Raw genomic sequence first — 24,420 nt, forward strand, 5'->3', positions numbered from 1 at the left:
GGCTGCTGAGTTATGTGCCTGTGGTCTGGTCTCAGTAGTTCACTGACTAGGATACCATGCCAGGGAATGACGCCGTTCTCTGTCTTCCTCCTGCAGTGTTTGATAAGTACCAGGAGATAGCAGAGACGTCCATAGAGGACAGCATCAAGAGTGAGCTGTCTGGGGACTTTGAGAACCTCATGTTGGCTGTCGGTACGCGTTGGACTCTTTCTCATAGCACTCGTGAAAATCCGTTGGGATTTGATATCAAATTGAACACCGTTGAGTACACTCACCGTCGTTCAGTCTGGTCTAATGATACCTAGTCAAGTCATCCACGAACTCTTTATCTCAACATGTCTGTCTTGTGCGTCTTGTCTCCTACAGTCCAGTGCATCAGAAGTGTGCCAATGTACTTCGCCAAGCGTCTCTACAAGTCTATGAAGGTAAAAAATCAACTACTTATTCGTATTGAAGTCCTTCAGTCTCAGCTACGCTCATATCAATCTCACTCTGAACAACAAGCTCTCAATTCAATTCAAGGGGCTTTATTGGCATGGGGAAACGCATGTTTACATTGCCAAAGCAAGTGAAATGGATAAACAAAAGTGAAATGGATAAACAAAAGTGAAATAAACAATAAAAAGTGAACAGTAAATCTCTCTCTCTCTCTCTCTCTCTCTCTCTCTCTCTCTCTCTCTCTCTCTCTCTCTCTCTCTCTCTCTCTCTCTCTCTCTCTCTCTCTCTCTCTCTCTCTCTCTCTCTCTCTCTCTCTCTCTCTCTCTCTCTCTCTCCAGGGTCTTGGTACGCAAGACAACACTCTGATCAGGATCATGATCTGTCGTTCTGAGATTGACATGCTGGATATTCGGGAGTGTTTCCGTATGAGCTATGAGAAGTCCCTGTACAACATGATCAAGGTGATACAACATAACTTATCTTAAACCCGTAGATGCTTTCATCCTATAGATTGTAACCGCCAGACGTTATAATGCATCTTGTTTGAAGTTCTGTCTTAGTTCTTAGTCACCTTGTCTAGTGACTGAGTTCTTAGTCACCTTGTCTAGTGACTGAGATAAGAGTAACATTATGACTCCATACTGTCTATCTTCCTGTCTGTCTGTCTAACTAGCTATCTGTCTGTCTAACTATCTATGTGTTTATCTAACTAGCTATCAGTCTATCTAACCAGCTATATGTCTATCTAACTAGCTCTATGTCTATCTAACTAACTATCTGTCTATCTTCCTGTCTGTCTGTCTATCTACCTATCTCTATGTCTATCTAACTAGCTATTTGTCGATCTGTCTATCAAATCAAATCAAATTTTATTTGTCACATACACATGGTTAGCAGATGTTAATGTGAGGGTGATCAGAGCCTGGAAATACTTGTGCTTCTAGTTCCGACAATGCAGTAATAACCAACAAGTAATCTAACTAACAATTCCAAAACTAATTTCTTATACACAGTGTAAGGGGATAAATAATATGTACATAAAGATGGATTGAATGAGTGATGGTACAGAGCAGCATAGAGCAGAATACAGTAGATGATGTTATTGAGAAAAGGGTGTTGTCCAGGATCACCCCTTGAACTTGGGAGGAGGACACAATCTTGCCACATTTCAGGCTTCAAACATCCCCGGGATATAAAACTGTATTTTTTTGTGAAGAATCAGACATACAAGTGGGACACAATCATGAAGTGGAAACGACATTTATTGGATATTTCAAACTTTTTTTAACAAATCAAAAACTGAAAACTATCTGTATATCTCCCTGTCTATCCAACTAGCTATCTGTCTATCTAACTATGTATATGTCTATCTAACTTACTATCTGTCTAACTAGCTAGCTAGCTCTCTGTCTAACTAGCTATGTGTCTGTCTAACAAGCTCTCTGTCTATCTAACTTGCTATGTGTCTGTCTAACAAGCTCTCTGTCTATCTAACTAGCTCCCTGTCTATCTAACTAGCTCCCTGTCTATCTAACTAGCTCCCTGTCTATCTAACTAGCTATCTGTCTGTCTAACTAGCTATGTGTCTGTCTAACAAGCTCCCTGTCTATCTAACTAGCTATCTGTCTAACTAGCTGTCTGTCTGTCTAACTAGCTATGTGTCTGTCTAACTAGCTATGTGTCTATCTAACTAGCTATGTGTCTATCTAACTAGCTTTCTGTCTGTATATGTCAATTTCTATCTAACTAGCTATGTGTCTATCTAACTAGCTTTCTGTCTGTATATGTCAATTTCTATCTAACTAGCTATCTAACTAGCTATGTGTCTGTCTAACTAGCTATGTGTCTATGTAACTAAATATCTGTATATTTCCCTGTCTGTCTAACTAGCTATATGTCTATCTAACTAGCTATCTGTCTATCTAACTAGCTATCTGTCTATCTAACTAGCTATCTGTCTATCTAACTAGCTATATGTCTATCTAACTAGCTATGTGTCTGTCTAACTAAATATTTGTATATTTCCCTGTCTGTCTAACTAGCTATATGTCTGTCTAACTAGCTATATGTCTGTCTAACTAGCTATATGTCTATCTAACTAGCTATATGTCTATCTAACTAGCTATGTGTCTATCTAACTAGCTATGTGTCTAACTAAATATCTGTAAATGTCCCTGTCTGTCAAACTATCTGTCTGTATATGTCAATTTCTATCTAACTAGCTGTCTATCTAGTTGTCTGTCTATCTAGATGTCTGTCTATCTAACTAACTATCTGTATATCTCCCTGTCTAACTAACTATCTGTATATCTCCCTGTCTAACTAACTATATGTATATGTCCCTGTCTAACGAACTATCTGTATATGTCCCTGTCTAACTAACTATCTGTATATCTCCCTGTCTAACTAACTATCTGTATATCTCCCTGTCTAACTAACTATCTGTATATCTCCCTGTCTAACTAACTATCTGTATATCTCCCTGTCTAACTAACTATCTGTATATCTCCCTGTCTAACTAACTATCTGTATATCTCCAGGTCTAACTAACTATCTGTATATGTCCCTGTCTAACTAACTATCTGTATATCTCCCTGTCTAACTAACTATCTGTATATCTCCCTGTCTAACTAACTATCTGTATATCTCCCTGTCTAACTAACTATCTGTATATCTCCCTGTCTAACTAACTATCTGTATATCTCCCTGTCTAACTATCTGTATATCTGATGGTGTATATTTTAACATGGTGTGTTAATGTTCCGTCTGGTCTTCTACCCGTCAGGAAGACACATCAGGAGATTACAAGAGGACTCTGCTCGCCCTGTGTGGAGGAGACGATGAGTAAGTCAGTTACTGCTGATTGATGGAGCTCATCATCACTGTATTTTTTTTAGTAGTTCATTTTCACCGCTTGGGGGTGACATTGCACCATCTCAGTTTATCCACAGTTGGCAGATTCGACAATGCCTTTTTCTGAGAAAACATTAAGCCAAGGAGCCGAAACCCAAAGCTTCCCTAAAAAGTGAGAGAATTTAGAATGACATGTGGTCATAGTTCAGGAATGAGTCAGAGGAGAAATACTGTTCATATATATATATATTCATATATCTCAACAGGCAAGCCTGAAGGGTAAGAACAGAGTCTGCTTATAGTGTAAAGGGCGGGGGAGTGCAAAGCTGACATAAGGAATTATGGTCATGATATCAATGTTGTGGTCATACTAAGATGGTCATACTGTGGATAATTTTGCTATTTGATTTTGAATTGTATGACCCCTTTAGGTATCAACATTTAAAAAAAAAAAGAGGTTATTTGATAAAATAACAATTTTGGCCTTAGAAACGCATTGAATAACACATTCAGAAATGTCAAAAAGGACAGTCAGAAAATAAATCATAAAAACAAGGTTCTGAAGTGTCTATGCTATATACAGTGCATTCGGAAAGTATTCAGACCCCTTCTCTTTTTCAAAATGTTGTTACGTTACAGCCTTATTCTAAAATTGATTAAATTATAATTTTTCCTCATCAATCTACACACAATACCCCATAATGACACCACAATACCCCATAATGACACCACAATACCCCATAATGACATCACAATACCCCATAATGACATCACAATACCCCATAATGACATCACAATACCCCATTATGACAAAGTGAAAACTGGTTTTTAGAAATACCTTATTTACATAAGTATTCAGGCTATGATACTCAAAATGGAGCTCAGGTGCATGCTGTTTCCATTGATGATCCTTGAGATGTTTCTACAACTTGATTGGAGTCCACATGTGGTAAATTCAATTGATTGGACATGATTTGGAAAGGCACACACCTGTCTATATAAGGTCCCACAGTTGGCAGTGCATGTCAGAGCAAAAAACAAACCATGAAGTTGAAGGAATTGTCCGTATATGATAGGATTGTGTCGCGGCACAGATCTGGGGAAGGGTACCGAAACATTTCTGCAGCGTTGAAGGTCCCCAAGAACACAGTGGCCTCCATCGTTCTTAAATAGAAGAAGTTTGGAACCACCAAGACTCTTCCGAGAGCAGGCTGCCCGGCCAAACTGAGCAGTCGGGGGAGAAGGGCGTTGGAGGTGACCAAGAACCTGATGGTTACTCTGACAGAGCTCCAGAGTTCCTCTGTGAAGATGGGAGAGCCTTCCAGAAGGACAATCGGGGGAGAAGGGCCTTGGTCAGGGAGGTCACCAAGAACCTGATGGTTACTCTGACAGAGCTCCAGAGTTCCTCTGTGAAGATGGGAGAGCCTTCCAGAAGGACAATCTGGGGGAGAAGGGCGTTGGAGGTGACCAAGAACCTGATGGTTACTCTGACAGAGCTCCAGAGTTCCTCTGTGAAGATGGGAGAGCCTTCCAGAAGGACAATCGGGGGAGAAGGGCCTTGGTCAGGGAGGTCACCAAGAACCTGATGGTTACTCTGACAGAGCTCCAGAGTTCCTCTGTGAAGATGGGAGAGCCTTCCAGAAGGACAATCTGGGGGAGAAGGGCATTGGAGGTGACCAAGAACCTGATGGTTACTCTGACAGAGCTCCAGAGTTCCTCTGTGAAGATGGGAGAGCCTTCCAGAAGGACAATCGGGGGAGAAGGGCCTTGGTCAGGGAGGTCACCAAGAACCTGATGGTTACTCTGACAGAGCTCCAGAGTTCCTCTGTGAAGATGGGAGAGCCTTCCAGAAGGACAATCGGGGGGCGAAGGGCGTTGGAGGTCACCAAGAACCTGATGTCTCCTGACACTTGTGGGGGTCGTAGAGCAAAACGGAAAACACCTTCGCGAGAGGCTCATCTTTCCATATAGTTGTCATAATAGTTTGTAGTTCACACCTTCTGGACGCTACGGACATTTACGCGACAAGACCAATTTTCGGGACGTCTCATGTTCTGACAAACACCACTCTAGCTCTGCCACCTTCCACCGCAGATGCAGAAGTGCAATATATGCAGATGAGGTTGCTTGAGACGAATCCAATAATATCTCTAGTTTAAACTGAAGGATTTTGATGGGGATTCTTTGGTTATTTAACTTAGATTGGCATACCCGTGCGATAATCAACTCTAAGGGGTTAAAACAGCCATAAACCCCATTGCGATAGGGGAAATGGAAGCTTGCTGTGTGCAACAGGGAGTGGCAATGCAAGCTTCACACGCATTTTTCTTCTTGCTAAAATAGTTGTAGTCGGGCAACGATGACGTGGACATGGATTTTAAGGCAGCCCCATGCACCTCTCTGAGTCAGAGGAAAATGAGGAAGACACATTTAGTTTGAATGCATTCACTTGTGCAACTGAATACGGTATTCCCCATTTCCTTCCTATTTATGGGTAACAGGGTTGACGTGTAATGCTTGACCCACTCAGTTTTTTGTCACCACAAAACACCAGGAAATGTCCAGAAAGAGTACAACCCAGCTCACATTCTTTTACACTATGAATTGATTATTCATAGTTATTATTGTTTTATTATTCTTTAGAAAATAAAATTATAAAGCAATAGTTAAACAAAACTAGAGTTCAGTTCACATGACAGGGTTGACCTTAAAATGAGGGACATATATATATACAGTGGGGAGAACAAGTATTTGATACACTGCTGATTTTGCAGGTTTTCCTACTTACAAAGCATGTAGAGGTCTGTAATGTTTTATCATAGGTACACTTCAACTGTGAGAGACGGAATCTAAAACAAAAATCCAGAAAATCACATTGTATGATTTTTAGGTAATTAATTAGCATATTATTGAATGATATTCGTATTTGATCCGTCAGAAAAGCAGAACGTAATATTTGGTACAGTAACCTTTGTTTGCAATTACAGAGATCATATGTTTCCTGTAGTTCTTGACCAGGTTTGCACACACTTATGTCATGCAATAAAATGCAAATTACATGCAAATTACAGACCTCTACATGCTTTGTAAGTAGGAAAACCTGCAAAATCGGCAGTGTATCAAATACTTGTTCTCCCCACTGTATATACAGTATATATATATATATATAAAAGTATTTATTTAAACTGATTTAATAAATAAATCATTATCTTAGGATTTGTAACTGTTGCAAGCCTTTTTTCATGTAAATAAATCAGATTTATTGAACTCTCAATGTGGTCTATATTAAAGAGCACCTCAATTAATATAACAGGCTTTTTTTTTTTAAATCAATATTGGTGCACAATTTCTACTTAAAATATCAAAGGCACGCAGAAGGTACTCTTTACGTAGAACGACACAGTTACTTTAAGGAAGTATTATTAGGAGAGAAAACAGAGTTGTCGAGAGAACATGATGTCGTGTGGAACATGTCAGATCTCAGAATAGCATATCTTATCTAGGAAATTAACCATATGTGTATTATTTTACCCTCTTCATGTGTGTGTGAGGGGGGGGGGGGTAGCTCTGTGGTTTTGTTGTGGGGGGGTCCGGGTTAGCTCTGTAGTGTTGTTGTGGGAGGGGTGTAGAGTTGACTCATGATTAGATTTGATTAGATACATTTTTATTATTAAAGGGTTTTGCATCAGCCCAGATTGGCTTAAAAACCACTGCCTGTTTTTCTGATTCAGTCTGTTCATTACTCCTTGACTCATTAGTCTATAATTGGTCCTTGCAGCCTTGCAGGAGAGTTCTTCCCAGAGGCTGCTCAGCTGGCCTACAAGATGTGGGAAACCAGCGCCATGACAAAAATCCAGGTTTGGCCCTATGCTCACACATCCCAAATGGCCCTATTTAGTGAACTAGTGGACTCTGGTCAAAAGTAGTGCACTGTATAGGGTCACATTTGGGACACAACCGTTGTGCCATTTTGGCCCTCAAAAATAGTACACTGTGTAGGGTGTCATTTCAGCGTTGCACATAGTATAGATTGCATGTTTTTTCTGGCTCTGCCATGCATCTCAATACCTTTACAAGGATCTCTTCCCTTGCTGTGGCCCCTCAATCCGTGTTGATAACTCTATCATCTCTTCCCTTGCTGTGGCCCCTCACCCCGTGGTGATAACTCAACCATCTCCTCCCTTGCTGTGGACCCTCACCCCGCGGTGATAACTCAACCATCTCCTCCCTTGCTGTGGCCCCTCACCCCGTGGTGATAACTCAACCATCTCCTCCCTTGCTGTGGCCCCTCACCCCGCGGTGATAACTCAACCATCTCCTCCCTTGCTGTGGCCCCTCACCCCGTGGTGATAACTCAACCATCTCCTCCCTTGCTGTGGCCCCTCACCCCGCGGTGATAACTCAACCATCTCCTCCCTTGCTGTGGCCCCTCACCCCGTGTTGACCTGTGCATGCTTGCTGCTCTGACCCTTTGAAGTGTTGACATTTCAGAAGGAGGATTATGCAATAATGGCTTTGCCTTTACTATACGTGTGTGTGTGTGTGTGTGTGTTTACTATATCTGATTTGTCCCCTGCCCCCTGTCTCATCATCCTCTCTTCTTCAGCTCAGACCAACCATCCGTCCTGCCAGTGATTTCGACCCGGCTGAAGATGCTCAGAACCTGAGGAAAGCCATGAAAGGCTTTGGTACATTGGCTGCCATGGAAAACACATCACCTTCACTCTAACCGTGTTCATGACGCTGTTGTTGTAACTGGTTCATACATCATGTGATATTGTATGAAACAGATATATGGAAGTGTTTGATAAAACAGGTATTTATAACCATAGTTTGTGCCATGTCTTCAGGCACAGATGAAGATGTCATCATTGACATTGTGGCTAACAGGAGCAACGAGCAGAGACAGGAGATCAGACAGGCCTTTAAGTCCATCCTCGGCAGGGTAAGACGGACATCCCCCAACACTCACATAGTAGCGCTTTACGTTGTACTGTGAAACCCACCGCTTCCAAAACTCTGTTTGCTGGAATGTGATGACATCATTCCAGTGAGTGGGTGATGCACAGCAGCCATTTTGTGCCAGTAGTTCCACACATGGGCTACAGATGTACACAGGATCAGATGATAATTTTTTATTTATATGACCTATAATTAACTAGGAAAGTAAGTTAAGAAAAAATCTTATTTTCAATGACAGCCTGGGAACAGTGGGTTAACTGCCTGTTCAGGGGCAGAACAACAGATGTTTACCTTGTCAGCTCGGGGATTTGAACTTGCAACACTTTCAGCTGCTAGTCCAACGCTCTAACCACTAGGCTACTCTGCCTCCCCTGTCATCTGTTCTGGGTGTTAACTATGACCTCTCCTATAGGACCTGATGAAGGATCTGAAGTCTGAGCTCTCTAAGAACCTGGAGAGGCTGATTATCGGCCTGATGCTGACGCCCGCTGAGTTTGACGCCAAGATGATGAGGAAAGCGATGGAGGTAGGAGGAGATGGTGGTCAGTGTATCTACAGCGCATTCGTAAAGGATTCAGACACAATTACTTTTTTCACATTTTCTTATGTTACAGCCTTATTCTAAAATGTATGAACTTACTTCAATATACACACAATACCCAATTATGAAAAAGGCAAAAACAGATTTTAAGAAACGTTTGCAAATGTATATTTTAAAAAACAACTGAAATATCACATTTACGTAAGTATTCAAACCCTTTACTCAGTACTTTGTTGAAGCACCTTTGGCAGTGATTACAGCCTCAAGTCTTCTTGGCACAAGCTTGGCACAAATGTATTTGGGGAGTTTCTCCCATTCTTCTCTGCAGATCCTCTCAAGCTCTGCCAGGTTCGATGGGGAGCGACACTGCAAAGCTATTTCCTGATCTCTCCAGAGATGTTCGATCGGGATGTAGTCTGAGCTCTGGTTGGCTACTCAAGGACATTCAGAGACCCAAAGCCACACCTGCGTTGTCTAGGGTCGTTGTCAGGTTGGAAGATGAACCATCTCCCCAGTCTGAGGCCCTGAGCGCTCTGGAGCAGGTTTTCATCAAGAATCTCTCTGTACTTTACGTCGTTCATCTTTCCCTCGGCCAGGACTCGTCTCTCAGTCCCCGCCGATGAAAAACATCCCCACAGCATAATGCTGCCACCACTATGCTTCACCGTATGGATGGTGCCAGGTTTACTCCAGACGTGACACTTGGAATTCAGGCCAAATAATTCAATCTTGGTTACATCAGACCAGAGAATCTTGTTTTTCATCGTCTGAGAGTCTTTAGGTGCCATTTGCAAACTCCAAGCGGGCTGTCATGAGCCTTTTACTGAGGAGTGGCTTCCATCTAACCACTCTACCATAAAGGCCTGATTGTTGGAATGCTGCAGAGATGAATGTCCTTCTTGATGGTTCTCCCATCTCCACAGAGGAACTCTGGAGCTCTGTCAGTGTGACCATCGGGTTCTTGGTCACCTCCCTGACCAAGGCCCTTCTACCCTGATTGCTCAGTTTGGCCGGGCGTCCAGCTCTAGGAAGAGTCTTGGTGGTTCCATGATGAAGGCCAATGTGTTCTTGGGCACCTTCAACGCTGCAGACATTTTTTGGTACCCTTCCCCAGATCTGTGCCTCGACACAATCCTATCTCGGAGCTCTACGGACAATTCCTTTGACCTTATGGCTTTGTTTTTGCTCTGACATGCACTGTCAACTATGGGACCTTATATAGACAGGTGTGTGCCTTTCCAAATCATGTCCAATCAATTGAATTTAGCACAGGTGGACTCCAATCAAGTTGTAGAAACATCTCAAGGATGATCAATGGATGCAGGATGCACCTGAGCTCAATTTCAAGTCTCATAGCAAAGGGTCTGAATACTTATGTAAATACGGTATTTCTCTTTTTGACAATCATTTCAAAGAATCAAATCAAGTTGTATTTGTCACATGCGCCGAATACAATAGGTTTAGACCTTACAGTGAAATTCTTGCTGAACCAACAATTTTAAGAAAATACCCCCCCCCCCCAAAAAAAAATGAGATAAGAATAACAAATAATTAAAATTAAAGAGCAAATAAATAAGTAAATAACAATAGCAGGTCTATATACAGGGGGTACCGGTACAGAGTCAATGTGTGGGGGCACCGTTTAGTTGAGGTAATTGAGGTAATATGTACATGTAGGTAGAGTTATTAAAGTGGCTATGCATAGATAATAACAGAGAGTAGCATCAGTGTTCCAGAGCAGGGGGGGGCAATGCAAATAGTGTGGGTAGCCATTTGACTTGATGTTCAGGAGTCTTATGGCTTTGGGGTAGAAGATATTTAGGAGCCTCTTGGACTTAGACTTGGTGCTCCGGTACCGCACGGTAGCAGAGAGAACAGTCTATGACTAGGGTGGCTGGAGTCTTTGACCATTTTTAGGGCCTTCCTCTGACACTGGCTGGTATAGAGGTCCTGGATGGCAGGAAACTTGGTCCCGGTGATGTACTGGGTCGAACGCACAACCCTCTGTAGTGCCTTGCTGTCGGAGGCCGAGCAATAGCCATACCAGGCAGGGATGCCACCCGTCAGGATGCTCTCAGGGGTGCAGCTGTAGAACCTTTTGAGGATCTCAGGACCCATGCCAAATCTTTTCATTCTCCTGAGGGGAAATAGGTTTTGTCATGCGCTCTTCACGGCTGTCTTGGTGTGCTTGGACCATGTTAGTTTGTTGGTGATGTGGACGCCAATGAACTTGAAGCTCTAAACCTGCTCCACTACAGCCCCATCGATGACAATGGGGGCGTGGCTCGGTCCTCCTTTTCCTGTAGTCAGGAAGTCCAGGATCCAGTTGTAGAGGGAGGTGTTTAGTCCCAGGGTCCTTAGCTTATTGATGAGCTTTGAGGGCACTATGGTGATGAACACTGAGCTGTAGTCAACAAATAGCATTCTCACATAGGTGATCCTTTTGTCCAGCTGGGAAAGGGCAGTGTGGAGTGCAATAGAGATTACATAATCTGTGGATCTATTGGTGCGGTTTGCAAATTGGAATGGGTCTAGGGTTTCTGGGACAATGGTGTTAATGTGAGCCATGACCAGCCTTTCAAAGCGCTTCATGGCTACAGACGTGTGCTACAGATTGCTAGTCATTTAGGCAGGTTACCTTAGTGTTCTTGGGCACAGAGACTATGATGGTCAGCTTGAAACATGTTGGTATTACAGACTCGGACAGGGAGAGGTTAAAAATGTCAGTGAAGACACTTGCCAGTTGGTCAGCGCATGCTCAGAGTACACGTCCTGGTAATCCGTCTGGCCCTGCGTTGACCTGTTTAAAGGTCTTACTCACATTGGTTGCGGAGAGAGTGATCACACAGTCATCCAGAACAGCTAATGCTGTCATGCATGTTTCAGTGTTACTGTGGCCCTGCCACATCCAACATGTGTCGGAGCCGTTGTAGCACGATTCCATCTTAGTCCTGTATTGACGCTTTACCTGTTTGATGGTTTGTTGGAAGGCATAGAGGGATTTCTTATAAGCTTCCGGGTTAGAGACCTGCTCCTTGTAAGCGGCAGCTATACCCTTTCGCTCAGTGCGAATGTTGCCTGTAATTCATGGCTTCTGGTTGGGGTATGTACGTACAGTCACTGTGGGGACGACGTCCTCAATGCACTTATTGATAAAGCCAGTGACTTATGTGGTGTACTCCTCAATGCCATCGGAAGAATCCCAGAACATATTCCAGTCTGTGACAGCAAAACACTCCTGTAGTTTAGCATCTGCTTCATCTGACCACTTTTTTATAGACCGAGTCACTGGTGCTTCCAGCTTTAATTTTAGCTTGGAATCGGGAGGATAGAATTATGTTCATTTTTCATGATTTGCCAAATGGAGGGCGAGGGAGAGCTCTGTGTGTGGAGGAAAGGTGGTCTAGAATGTTTTCCATATGGTTGCACTTTTAACATGCTGATAGAAATTAGGTAAAACTGATTTAAGTTTCCCTGCATTAAAGTCCCCGGACACTAGGAGCGCCGCCTCTGGATGAGCGTTTTCCTTTTTGCTTATGGCGGTATGCAGCTCATTGAGTGAGGTTTTAGTGCCAGCCTCGGTCTGAGGTGGTATGTAGACAGCTACGAAAAATACAGATGAAAACTCTCTAGTTAGATAGTGTGGTCTACAGCTTATCATGAGATACTCTACCTCAGGCGACGAAAACTTTGAGACTTCCTTAGATATCGTGCACCAGCTGCTGTTTACATAAATGCATAGGCCCCTGTGTCTTACCAGAGGCTGCTGTTCTATCCTGCCGATAGAGTGTATAACCGAGTGTATGCCGTCGTTCAGCCACGACTCTGTGAAACATAAGATATAGTTTTTAATGTCCCTTTGGTAGAATAAACGTGCTTTCAGTTCGTCCCATTTATTTTCCAGCGATTGAACGTGAGCTAGCAGGATGGAAGGCAAAGGCAGTTTGACACTCATCACCTGATGCTTACAAGGCACCCTGATCTCTTTCCACTAAGTCTCCGTTTCCTTCTCCAGCGAATAACGGGTATCTGGGCCTGGTCGGGGGTGTTATATCTCTACCGTCCGGCTCATTGGGTATCTGGGCCTGGTCGGGGGTGTTATACCTCTACCGTCCGGCTCATTGGGTATCTGGGCCTGGTCGGGGGTGTTATATCTCTACCGTCCGGCTCATTGGGTATCTGGGCCTGGTCGGGGGTGTTATATCTCTACCGTCCGGCTCATTGGGTATCTGGGCCTGGTCGGGGGTGTTATACCTCTACCGTCCGGCTCATTGGGTATCTGGGCCTGGTCGGGGGTGTTATATCTCTACCGTCCGGCTCATTGGGGATCTGGGCCTGGTCGGGGGTGTTATACCTCTACCGTCCGGCTCATTGGGTATCTGGGCCTGGTCGGGGTGTTATATCTCTACCGTCCGGCTCATTGGGTATCTGGGCCTGGTCGGGGGTGTTATATCTCTACCGTCCGGCTCATTGGGGATCTGGGCCTGGTCGGGGGTGTTATATCTCTACCGTCCGGCTCATTGGGTATCTGGGCCTGGTCGGGGGTGTTATATCTCTACCGTCCGGCTCATTGGGGATCTGGGCCTGGTCGGGGGTGTTATATCTCTACCGTCCGGCTCATTGGGTATCTGGGCCTGGTCGGAGGTGTTATATCTCTACCGTCCTGCTCATTGGGTATCTGGGCCTGGTCGGGGGTGTTATATCTCTACCGTCCGGCTCATTGAAGAAGAACTCTTTGTCCAGTTTGAGTTTAAGGAATCGCAGTTCCAATGTCCAGAGGCTCTTTTCGGTCATAAGACGCGTTAGCAGCAACATTATGTACAAAAAAAAGTTCAGAACAACGCAGAAAAATGTATGTCTTTATTTCGTCATTATTGGGTATTGTATGTCGATTGTTGAAGAAAAAAAACGGTAACATTTCTGAATGCACTGTAATATGTAGAAATGTATTTACACTCTGAATGTTTGTGAAGGATCTCTCTGTATGATACATATCTAGTAGACAGGTCTTAGTATGAGATAACATCTTCTGTTCTGTGTGATACAGATTTAGTATGTTCCACAGACAAAGGACAGCCTACGGGTTTTTTCTCCAGTGGGTGGATTGATGTGTGAGACAGATATGAAGAACTATAAAGCAAAAGCGTTTTGACAGCACAGTGAGAGAGAGAGAGAGAGAGAGAGAGAGAGAGAGAGAGAGAGAGAGAGAGAGAGAGAGAGAGAGAGAGAGAGAGAGAGAGAGAGAGAGAGAGAGAGAGAGAGAGAGAGAGAGAGAGAGAGAGAGAGAGAGAGAGAGAGAGAGAGAGAGAGAGAGAGAGAGAGAGAGAGAGAGAGAGAGAGAGAGAGAGAGAGAGAGAGAGAGAGAGAGAGAGAGAGAGAGAGAGAGAGAGAGAGAGAGAGAGAGAGAGAGAGAGAGAGAGAGAGAGAGAGAGAGAGAGAGAGAGAGAGAGAGAGAGAGAGAGAGAGAGAGAGAGAGAGAGAGAGAGAGAGAGAGAGAGAGAGAGAGACTAGGCGTTTCCATGTTGACTAAAGCCAAAGATTCTACAAGAGAAATCTCAGCATTTAGAAGACATGCAATGGATTTGATGTTGGCTGCTCAAACAAACCAGAATGACAACACCCGTTTCCTATTCTGGGAGTCACACAAACTGTTTCAATATTTTTCCAGGGGGCGGGGACAGATGAACATGCTCTGATTGAGATCCTGGTAACCAGGAGCAACGAGGAGATCCACGCCATGAACGCTGCCTACGAGGATGGTGAGGCTTATAGCGCCCTTTAAAAAAATATATAATCACTACTGACCACTATTATTCTACAATGTAGAAAATAGTAAAAATAAAGAAAAATCCTTGAATGAGTAGGTGTGTCCAAACTTTTAACTGGTACTATATATGCATATAGCAATTATTGGTACCATGATATTTGTATTGTGGACTCTGACATCGCTCGTTCTGAAATTTCTTTATTTTTTTTTTATTTTTTTTATATTGTTAAGTAATACTGCACTGTTGGAGCTAGAAACATCAGCATTTCTCTGCACCTGCGATAACATCTGCGTAATATGTGTACACAACTAATACAATTTGACTTGCTCTTTGACCTGTGGTACCTATTGTTGCCTTTAGGGGGAGCCAGTTGTTCTAGTAGCTGTTACTATTTTTTTTTTTACCTTTATTTAACTTGGCAAGTCAGTTAAGAACAAATTCTTATTTTCAAGGAACAGTGGGTTAACTGCCTGTTCAGGGGCAGATCGACAGATTTGTACCTTGTCAGTTCGGGGGTTTGAACTTGCAACCTTCCGGTTACTAGTCGAACGCTCTAACCACTAGGCTACCCTGCTGCTACCCGGCTACCCTATAAACCATAACACACTGAAGCATTAACAGTTATTGTAGCTATAAACACCTATGATGCATGAATGACAGCCTTGTATTAACCTCGGTCTGATGTCTTGCAGGCTATAAGAAGAGCATGGAGGAAGCTATCCAGTCAGACACCTCTGGGCGCTTCAGTCAGATCCTCACGTCGCTGGTGCAGGTAACGTTCATCCCCTCGTACTGTACATCTACAAAACAAAGGGACATAATACGGGCCGTCCGTATAATTCTATAGGAATGAGTGAAGTCTATTCTATATAACAATACCCGTCGTGCTCTCCCCCCCCAGGGGGCGAGAGAGCAGGGTCCAGCCGACTGGGACAGAGCATTGGTGGACGCCCAGGTGAGTACATCATGCAACATGACTCTCGCTTGTTCGATTTTTCAATGGGGTTTATTGTGGAATAGTGTTGATGCTCTTTTCAGGAACTGGCCGATGCCTGTAACGAAGACTCTGACGACATGGAGATTAAGTTCATGAGTATCCTCTGTACCAGGAGCTTCCCACATCTCAGGAGAGGTACCAGAGAAACACTGTGTTAGCACTACTGACCACATCTCAGAGAGGTACCAGATGAACACTGTGTTAGCACTACTGACCACATCTCAGAGAGGTACCAGAGAAACACTGTGTTAGCACTACTGACCACATCTCAGAGAGGTACCAGAGAAACACTGTGTTAGCACTACTGACCACATCTCAGAGAGGTACCAGAGAAACACTGTGTTAGCACTACTGACCACATCTCAGAGAGGTACCAGAGAAACACTGTTTAATCACTACTGACCACACTACTGACCACATCTCAGAGAGGTACCAGAGAAACACTGTTTAAGCACTACTGACCACATCTCAGAGAGGTACCAGAGAAACACTGTTTAATCACTACTGACCACATCTCAGAGAGGTACCAGAGAAACACTGTTTAATCACTACTGACCACATCTCAGAATACCAGAGAAACACTGTTTAGCACTACTGACCACATCTCAGAGAGGTACCAGAGAAACACTGTGTTAGCACTACTGACCACATCTCAGAGAGGTACCAGAGAAACACTGTTTAGCACTACTGACCACATCTCAGAGAGGTACCAGAGAAACACTGTTTAATCACTACTGACCACATCTCAGAGAGGTACCAGAGAAACACTGTGTTAGCACTACTGACCACATCTCAGAGAGGTACCAGAGAAACACTGTTTAATCACTACTGACCACATCTCAGAGAGGTACCAGAGAAACACTGTGTTAGCACTACTGACCACATCTCAGAGAGGTACCAGAGAAACACTGTGTTAGCACTACTGACCACATCTCAGAGAGGTACCAGAGAAACACTGTTTAATCACTACTGACCACATCTCAGAGAGTACCAGAGAAACACTGTATCCAGAGAAACACTGTTTAATCACTACTGACCACATCTCAGAGAGGTACCAGAGAAACACTGTGTTAGCACTACTGACCACATCTCAGAGAGGTACCAGAGAAACACTGTGTTAGCACTACTGACCACATCTCAGAGAGGTACCAGAGAAACACTGTTTAATCACTACTGACCACATCTCAGAGAGGTACCAGAGAAACACTGTTTAATCACTACTGACCACATCTCAGAGAGGTACCAGAGAAACACTGTGTTAGCACTACTGACCACATCTCTCAGAGAAACACTGTTCAATCACTACTGACCACATCTCAGAGAGGTACCAGAGAAACACTGTTTAATCACTACTGACCACATCTTACCAGAGAAACACTGTTTAATCACTACTGACCACATCTCAGAGAGGTACCAGAGAAACACTGTTTAATCACTACTGACCACATCTCAGAGAGGTACCAGAGAAACACTGTTTAATCACTACTGACCACATCTCAGAGAGGTTAGAAACACTGTTCAATCACTACTGACCACATCTCAGAGAGGTACCAGAGAAACACTGTTTAATCACTACTGACCACATCTCAGAGAGGTACCAGAGAAACACTGTGTTAGCACTACTGACCACATCTCAGAGAGGTACCAGAGAAACACTGTTTAATCACTACTGACCACATCTCAGAGAGGTACCAGAGAAACACTGTGTTAGCACTACTGACCACATCTCAGAGAGGTACCAGAGAAACACTGACCACATCTTACCAGAGAAACACTGTTTCACTACTGACCACATCTCAGAGAGGTACCAGAGAAACACTGTTTAATCACTACTGACCACATCTCAGAGAGGTACCAGAGAAACACTGTGTTAGCACTACTGACCACATCTCAGAGAGGTACCAGAGAAACACTGTTTAATCACTAACCACATCTCAGAGAGGTACCAGAGAAACACTGTGTTAGCACTACTGACCACATCTCAGAGAGGTACCAGAGAAACACTGTGTTAGCACTACTGACCACATCTCAGAGAGGTACCAGAGAAACACTGTTTAATCACTACTGACCACATCTCAGAGGAGAAACACTGTGACCACATCTCAGGTACCAGAGAAACACTGTTTAATCACTACTGACCACATCTCAGAGAGGTACCAGAGAAACACTGTGTTAGCACTACTGACCACATCTCAGAGAGGTACCAGAGAAACACTGTGTTAGCACTACTGACCACATCTCAGAGAGGTACCAGAGAAACACTGTGTTATCACTACTGACCACATCTCAGAGAGGTACCAGAGAAACACTGTTTAATCACTACTGACCACACTACTGACCACATCTCAGAGAGGTACCAGAGAAACACTGTTTAATCACTACTGACCACATCTCAGAGAGGTACCAGAGAAACACTGTTTAATCACTACTGACCACATCTCAGAGAGGTACCAGAGAAACACTGTGTTAGCACTACTGACCACATCTCAGAGAGGTACCAGAGAAACACTGTTTAGCACTACTGACCACATCTCAGAGAGGTACCAGAGAAACACTGTGTTAGCACTACTGACCACATCTCAGAGAGGTACCAGAGAAACACTGTGTTAGCACTACTGACCACATCTCAGAGAGGTACCAGAGAAACACTGTTTAATCACTACTGACCACATCTCAGAGAGGTACCAGAGAAACACTGTGTTAGCACTACTGACCACATCTCAGAGAGGTACCAGAGAAACACTGTGTTAGCACTACTGACCACATCTCAGAGAGGTACCAGAGAAACACTGTTTAATCACTACTGACCACATCTCAGAGAGGTACCAGAGAAACAGAAACACAGAGAGGTACCAGAGAAACACTGTTAGCACTACTGACCACATCTCAGAGAGGTACCAGAGAAACACTGTGTTAGCACTACTGACCACATCTCAGAGAGGTACCAGAGAAACACTGTTTAATCACTACTGACCATCTCATCTCAGAGAAACACTGTTTAATCACTACTGACCACATCTCAGAGAGGTACCAGAGAAACACTGTTTAGCACTACTGACCACATCTCAGAGAGGTACCAGAGAAACACTGTTTAGCACTACTGACCACATCTCAGAGAGGAGAGAAACACTGTTTATCACTACTGACCACATCTCAGAGAGGTACCAGAGAAACACTGTTGCACTACTGACCACATCTCAGAGAGGTACCAGAGAAACACTGTGTTAGCACTACTGACCACATCTCAGAGAGGTACCAGAGAAACACTGTTTAATCACTACTGACCACATCTCAGAGAGGTACCAGAGAAACACTGTTAGCACTACTGACCACATCTCAGAGAGGTACCAGAGAAACACTGTGTTAGCACTACTGACCACATCTCAGAGAGGTACCAGAGAAACACTGTGTTAGCACTACTGACCACATCTCAGAGAGGTACCAGAGAAACACTGTTTAATCACTACTGACCACATCTCTGTTTAATCACTACTGACCACATCTCAGAGAGGTACCAGAGAAACACTGTGTTAGCACTACTGACCACATCTCAGAGAGGTACCAGAGAAACACTGTGTTAGCACTACTGACCACATCTCAGAGAGGTACCAGAGAAACACTGTGTTAGCACTACTGACCACATCTCAGAGAGGTACCAGAGAAACACTGTGTTAGCACTACTGACCACATCTCAGAGAGGTACCAGAGAAACACTGTGTTAGCACTACTGACCACATCTCAGAGAGGTACCAGAGAAACACTGTTAGCACTACTGACCACATCTCAGAGAGGTACCAGAGAAACACTGTGTTAGCACTACTGACCACATCTCAGAGAGGTACCAGAGAAACACTGTGTTAGCACTACTGACCACATCTCAGAGAGGTACCAGAGAAACACTGTGTTAGCACTACTGACCACATCTCAGAGAGGTACCAGAGAAACACTGTGTTAGCACTACTGACCACATCTCAGAGAGGTACAGAGAAACAGAGAAACACTGTGTTAGCACTACTGACCACATCTCAGAGAGGTACCAGAGAAACACTGTGTTAGCACTACTGACCACATCTCAGAGAGGTACCAGAGAAACACTGTGTTAGCACTACTGACCACATCTCAGAGAGGTACCAGAGAAACACTGTGTTAGCACTACTGACCACATCTCAGAGAGGTACCAGAGAAACACTGTGTTAGCACTACTGACCACATCTCAGAGAGGTACCAGAGAAACACTGTGTTAGCACTACTGACCACATCTCAGAGAGGTACCAGAGAAACACTGTGTTAGCACTACAGACCACATCTCAGAGAGGTACCAGAGAAACACTGTGTTAGCACTACTGACCACATCTCAGAGAGGTACCAGAGAAACACTGTGTTAGCACTACTGACCACATCTCAGAGAGGTACCAGAGAAACACTGTTTAATCACTACTGACCACATCTCAGAGAGGTACCAGAGAAACACTGTTTAATCACTACTGACCACATCTCAGGAGAGATACCAGAGAAACACTGTGTTAGCACTACTGACCACATCTCAGAGAGGTACCAGAGAAACACTGTTTAATCACTCATGTAATATTCGATAGACACATTATTGGACATACAATCCTCGATGTCTGGCTTTTACAATCGATGATTGACATGTAATTTTGATTTTTTTTCTCTCTCAGTGTTCCAAGAGTTTGTTCGGTGCAGCAATAAGGACATTGAACAGATCATCAAGAATGAGATGTCTGGAGACGTGAAACAGGCCATGTATGGCATAGGTAATAAGGCATTTTAATTGGATGGCTTCTTTAGTTTGACCCTTGACTCCAGAGTGGAGTATAGGCCATTGAGGCTGTTGATTAAAATTACATTTTACACGTTTGGCTATTGTAATATTTATTTATTTTTTGTTGTTTTTGACCTATCATATCTCTCTTTCTCGTTGCAGTTCGCAGTGTGAAGAACCAGCCTCATTACATTGCAGAGCGCCTGTACAAAGCCATGAAGGTTGGTCTATTTCTGATGCTTTTACAAATGGGATTTTTTTTTGTGTGTGTGGGGGGGGGGATTTTATATATTTTTGATCAGTGTATATGTGTATAAACATCTCTGTTCTCTCTGCAGTGTATTGGCACAGACGACAGGGCTCTGATCCGCATCATGGTCTCACGCAGTGAAGTCGACCTTTTCAATATCCGCAAAGAGTTCAAGGAGACTCACGACTGTTCTCTCCATGAATTCATCCAGGTAGAAACCATGGTTGTAAGTTTTCATATTTTACATGTCGAGTGACACACTACTACTGTCTACTGCACTTTGCATGTCCCTTTACATGCCCCTGTACCCTCGGTGTGTGTGTGTGTGTGTGTTCTGTGTTCTGTTGCACTAACTGTGCCGCTACACATCCTATTTCCGTTCGAGACGGGTGGAACGGGGAACGGTGCTCTATAGCTTCCTGTGTCGGGCGGAGCTTGTGGGGCTGCGGCTGCCATACAGCTGTTTAGGAATTTCCCCTGACTTCCTCTCTGTAGGCCGACACCCGTGATTGGCTGGAAGATGTCGAGGCAGGAAGTGCCCAATAACAGGTCTATACTGACTCTCACATGTAAAAGACCAGGGTTGTGTACTGAATGGCACCCTGTTCCTCTACGGGCCCGGGTTGAAAGTAGTGCACTATATAGAACCTAGAGTAGGGTTCCATTTGGGACATATTCACCAGTACTAACTTCTGCAGGTGAGGGTGACCCTTAAATAATGTCAATGATATCATCAATGTACCAGAGGAGGATATAAGAGCTATAATGGAATGGTTGGGGATTGATATACTGATTGGTTGAAAGAGTCGTGAAGTCACGTGCTGTAAATACAGATTTTGAACTTAGATTCTGACATGTTATAACTTCTTTGATTTCTATAAATGTCTGTCCACTAACCCTGTGTGTCTGTCCACTAACCCTGTGTGTCTGTCCACTAACCCTGTGTGTCTGTCCACTAACCCTGTGTGTCTGTCCACTAACCCTGTGTGTCTGTCCACTAACCCTGTGTGTCTCTGTGATGTACTGTGTGTGTCTCTGTGATGTACTGTGTGTGTCTGTGTGATGTACTGTGTGTGTCTCTGTGATGTACTGCGTGTGTCTCTGTGATGTACTGTGTGTATCTCTGTGATGTACTGTGTGTATCTCTGTGATGTACTGTGTGTATCTCTGTGATGTACTGTGTGTATCTCTGTGATGTACTGCGTGTGTCTCTGTGATGTACTGTGTGTATCTCTGTGATGTACTGTGTGTATCTCTGTGATGTACTGTGTGTATCTCTGTGATGTACTGTGTGTATCTGTGATGTACTGTGTGTATCTCTGTGATGTACTGTGTGTCTGTGTGATGTGTACTGTGTGTCTGTGTGATGTACTGTGTGTCTGTGTGATGTACTGTGTGTTAATGTGTCTGTGTGACATTATTGAGTTGACGATGCTTTTACTGTGGGAGCTGTTCATATACCTAACTGATTACCCCGCTCTGAATAACTTAGAACATTTATATAGCTATATAATATATGATAGAATTAACCAATAAGGCCTGAGGGGGTGTGGTATATGGCTAATATACCACGGCTAAGGGCTGTTCTTAGAAACGACGCAACGCGGAGTACCTGCATACAGCCCTTAGCCGTGGTATATTGGCCAATATACCACACCCCCCAGAGGTGCCTTATTGCTGTTATAAACTGTTTACCAATGTAATTATAAGAGTAAAAACAAGCCAGTTTATATCACATATTATATAACTTAGATTATGACCTGGGTGGTTCGAGCCCTGAATGCTGATTGGCTGACAGCCGTGGTATATCAGACCGTATACCACGGTTCGTCGGGTCTAAGAACAGCCCTTAGCCGTGGTATATTGGCCATATACCACACCCCCTCAGACCTTATTGGTTAATTATATAATATAGTATATAATAACATATACTGTATAAACACTCAGTAAAAGAGACCCTAAATACTCCTTCCTCTCCTGTATGCAGCACCAGCTGTGCCACCAGAGACTCTGGGTTCGCGCCCAGGCTCTGTCGTAACCGGCTGCGACTGGGAGGTCCGTGGGGCGACGCACAATTGGCCTAGCGTCGTCCGGGTTAGGGAGGGCTTGGTCGGTAGGGATGTCCTTGTCTCATCGCGCACCAGCGACTCCTGTGGCGGGACGGGCGCAGTGCGCGCTAACCAAGGTAGCCAGGTGCACGGTGTTTCCTCTGACACATTGGTGCGGCTGGCTTCCGGGGTTGGATGAGCGCTGTGTTAAGAAGCAGTGCGGCTGGTTGGGTTGTGTATCGGAGGACGCATGACTTTCAACCTTCGTCTCTCCCGAGCCCGTACGGGAGTTGTAGTGATGAGAGAAGATAGTAGCTACTAAACAATTGGATACCACGAAATTGGGGAGAAAAAGGAGTCAAATTCAAACAAAAAACAACAAACAAAAAAACATTTGTATGCATCCCAAATGGTCCCCTATTATTATATATTGCCATTTGGGACGGTGTCTGTTTTAGTAAGTTCCTAAAAAGCTGCTGCTTCCTCTCTCAGGGTGATACCACAGGGGACTACCGTAAGACCCTGCTGATGCTGTGTGGAGGACAAGACTAGAACCAGAACCACCCAGCAGGCTTCCAGAAGGCTCTAGAACACTCTAGAACCAGAACCACCCAGCAGGCTTCCAGAAGGCTCCAGAACACCAGTGGAGCTTCTGGAAAACTCTAGAACACCAACTGAAGCTGTCAATCTACCGGTCAACTGTGCTGTGTATACATCCCATTGAACCCAGTGGGGATAGTCAGTCTGCTCTGTTTGTCCCTCACCGCTGCCACTCCTCTGCCAAAGTGACCTATGACCTCAACAGCCTCCCCACAGAGTCTCTGTTCCTTTCTTCTTTCCTAGCTTTCTTCAAGTAAACACAGATCTAAATTGGTTCAAGTGATGTTCATAACCTTGCTATGCTTACACCTATCCATAACTAATGATGCATTTTTAAAGTATTGGAACATTGGAGCTCTGTGCTGTCACCTCTGTGTCAGACAGCTGTCACTTCTGTGTCAGACAGCTGTCACCTCTGTGTCAGATAGCTGTCACCTCTGTGTCAGACAGCTGTCACCTCTGTGTCAGACAGCTGTCACCTCTGTGTCAGATAGCTGTCACTTCTGTGTCAGTCTTTTTAATGTCAATTTTTTTTTTCTTCTTTTTTTTTCAGAACCCCTGTAGTGTTAGTGGTATTTAACATTGAAAGTGAGAGATAGGAAACTGCTTGGCTATGTGTCTATCAACCTATTGAGGGCTTGAAGTGTTTTGTATGGCGCTTCTACAATGCAATAGGTCAATAGGTCATCCATCCAATGAATACTGTATGGCTTTAGGAACGTTACATTGTGTCCTGATAATAAAAGGAATGTGTCGTATTCTGTATTCTGTTGGCATTGCTTTTTTGAAGACAGATTTGAATGATAAGATATGACCTATATTGGTATAAATGCACACGATTTTGGAAACTGCATTGAATAAATTTTCAACGAAATTGCTCGTAGGTCCACATTTCTGTGTAATATGCACCAATGAACCGGGGTAATGACTCATTTGGACTGAGATCGTGTTACGGTAATGCCCTGTGTTGATTTCCTCTTGACAGTGCTGCAGATACTGCAGGATCAGGGTGAAGGCCGTGTCAACATCTCTACTTACCAGAATGGCACCGTAACCCTTATACAGTGCACTGCTTTTGACCACAAACCTATGGGCCCTGGTCAAAAGTAGTGCACTATATATAGGGAATAGGGTGCCATTGGGCCCTGGTCAAAAGTAGTGCAATATATATAGGGAATAG

The 24,420-nt window shown here is 43.9% G+C and overlaps 1 protein-coding gene across 2 annotated transcripts in view; it reads left to right on the top strand.

Annotated features, from left to right (window-relative positions):
* The window catches only part of LOC135545462 (annexin A6-like), a 35,825-nt gene extending 11,820 nt beyond the window's left edge, over positions 1-24,005 (top strand). Inside the window, exons 10-25 of one of the 2 annotated variants that reach the window (XM_064973091.1) lie at positions 97-192; positions 367-425; positions 777-899; positions 3,224-3,282; positions 7,070-7,148; positions 7,898-7,979; positions 8,142-8,236; positions 8,666-8,779; positions 14,463-14,553; positions 15,255-15,334; positions 15,464-15,517; positions 15,601-15,694; positions 20,239-20,334; positions 20,505-20,563; positions 20,681-20,818; positions 23,133-24,005. In XM_064973091.1, the coding sequence (XP_064829163.1) occupies positions 97-192; positions 367-425; positions 777-899; positions 3,224-3,282; positions 7,070-7,148; positions 7,898-7,979; positions 8,142-8,236; positions 8,666-8,779; positions 14,463-14,553; positions 15,255-15,334; positions 15,464-15,517; positions 15,601-15,694; positions 20,239-20,334; positions 20,505-20,563; positions 20,681-20,818; positions 23,133-23,192 (1,379 nt within the window). In that variant the 3' untranslated portion in view covers positions 23,193-24,005. The remainder of the gene's footprint in view (positions 1-96; positions 193-366; positions 426-776; positions 900-3,223; positions 3,283-7,069; positions 7,149-7,897; positions 7,980-8,141; positions 8,237-8,665; positions 8,780-14,462; positions 14,554-15,254; positions 15,335-15,463; positions 15,518-15,600; positions 15,695-20,238; positions 20,335-20,504; positions 20,564-20,680; positions 20,819-23,132) is intronic. The other variant, XM_064973092.1, reaches the window with a different exon arrangement.
* Positions 24,006-24,420: the final 415 nt, after the last annotated feature.

The sequence above is a fragment of the Oncorhynchus masou genome, chromosome 9 (assembly GCF_036934945.1).
Source record: "Oncorhynchus masou masou isolate Uvic2021 chromosome 9, UVic_Omas_1.1, whole genome shotgun sequence".
Lineage (NCBI taxonomy): Eukaryota > Metazoa > Chordata > Actinopteri > Salmoniformes > Salmonidae > Oncorhynchus > Oncorhynchus masou.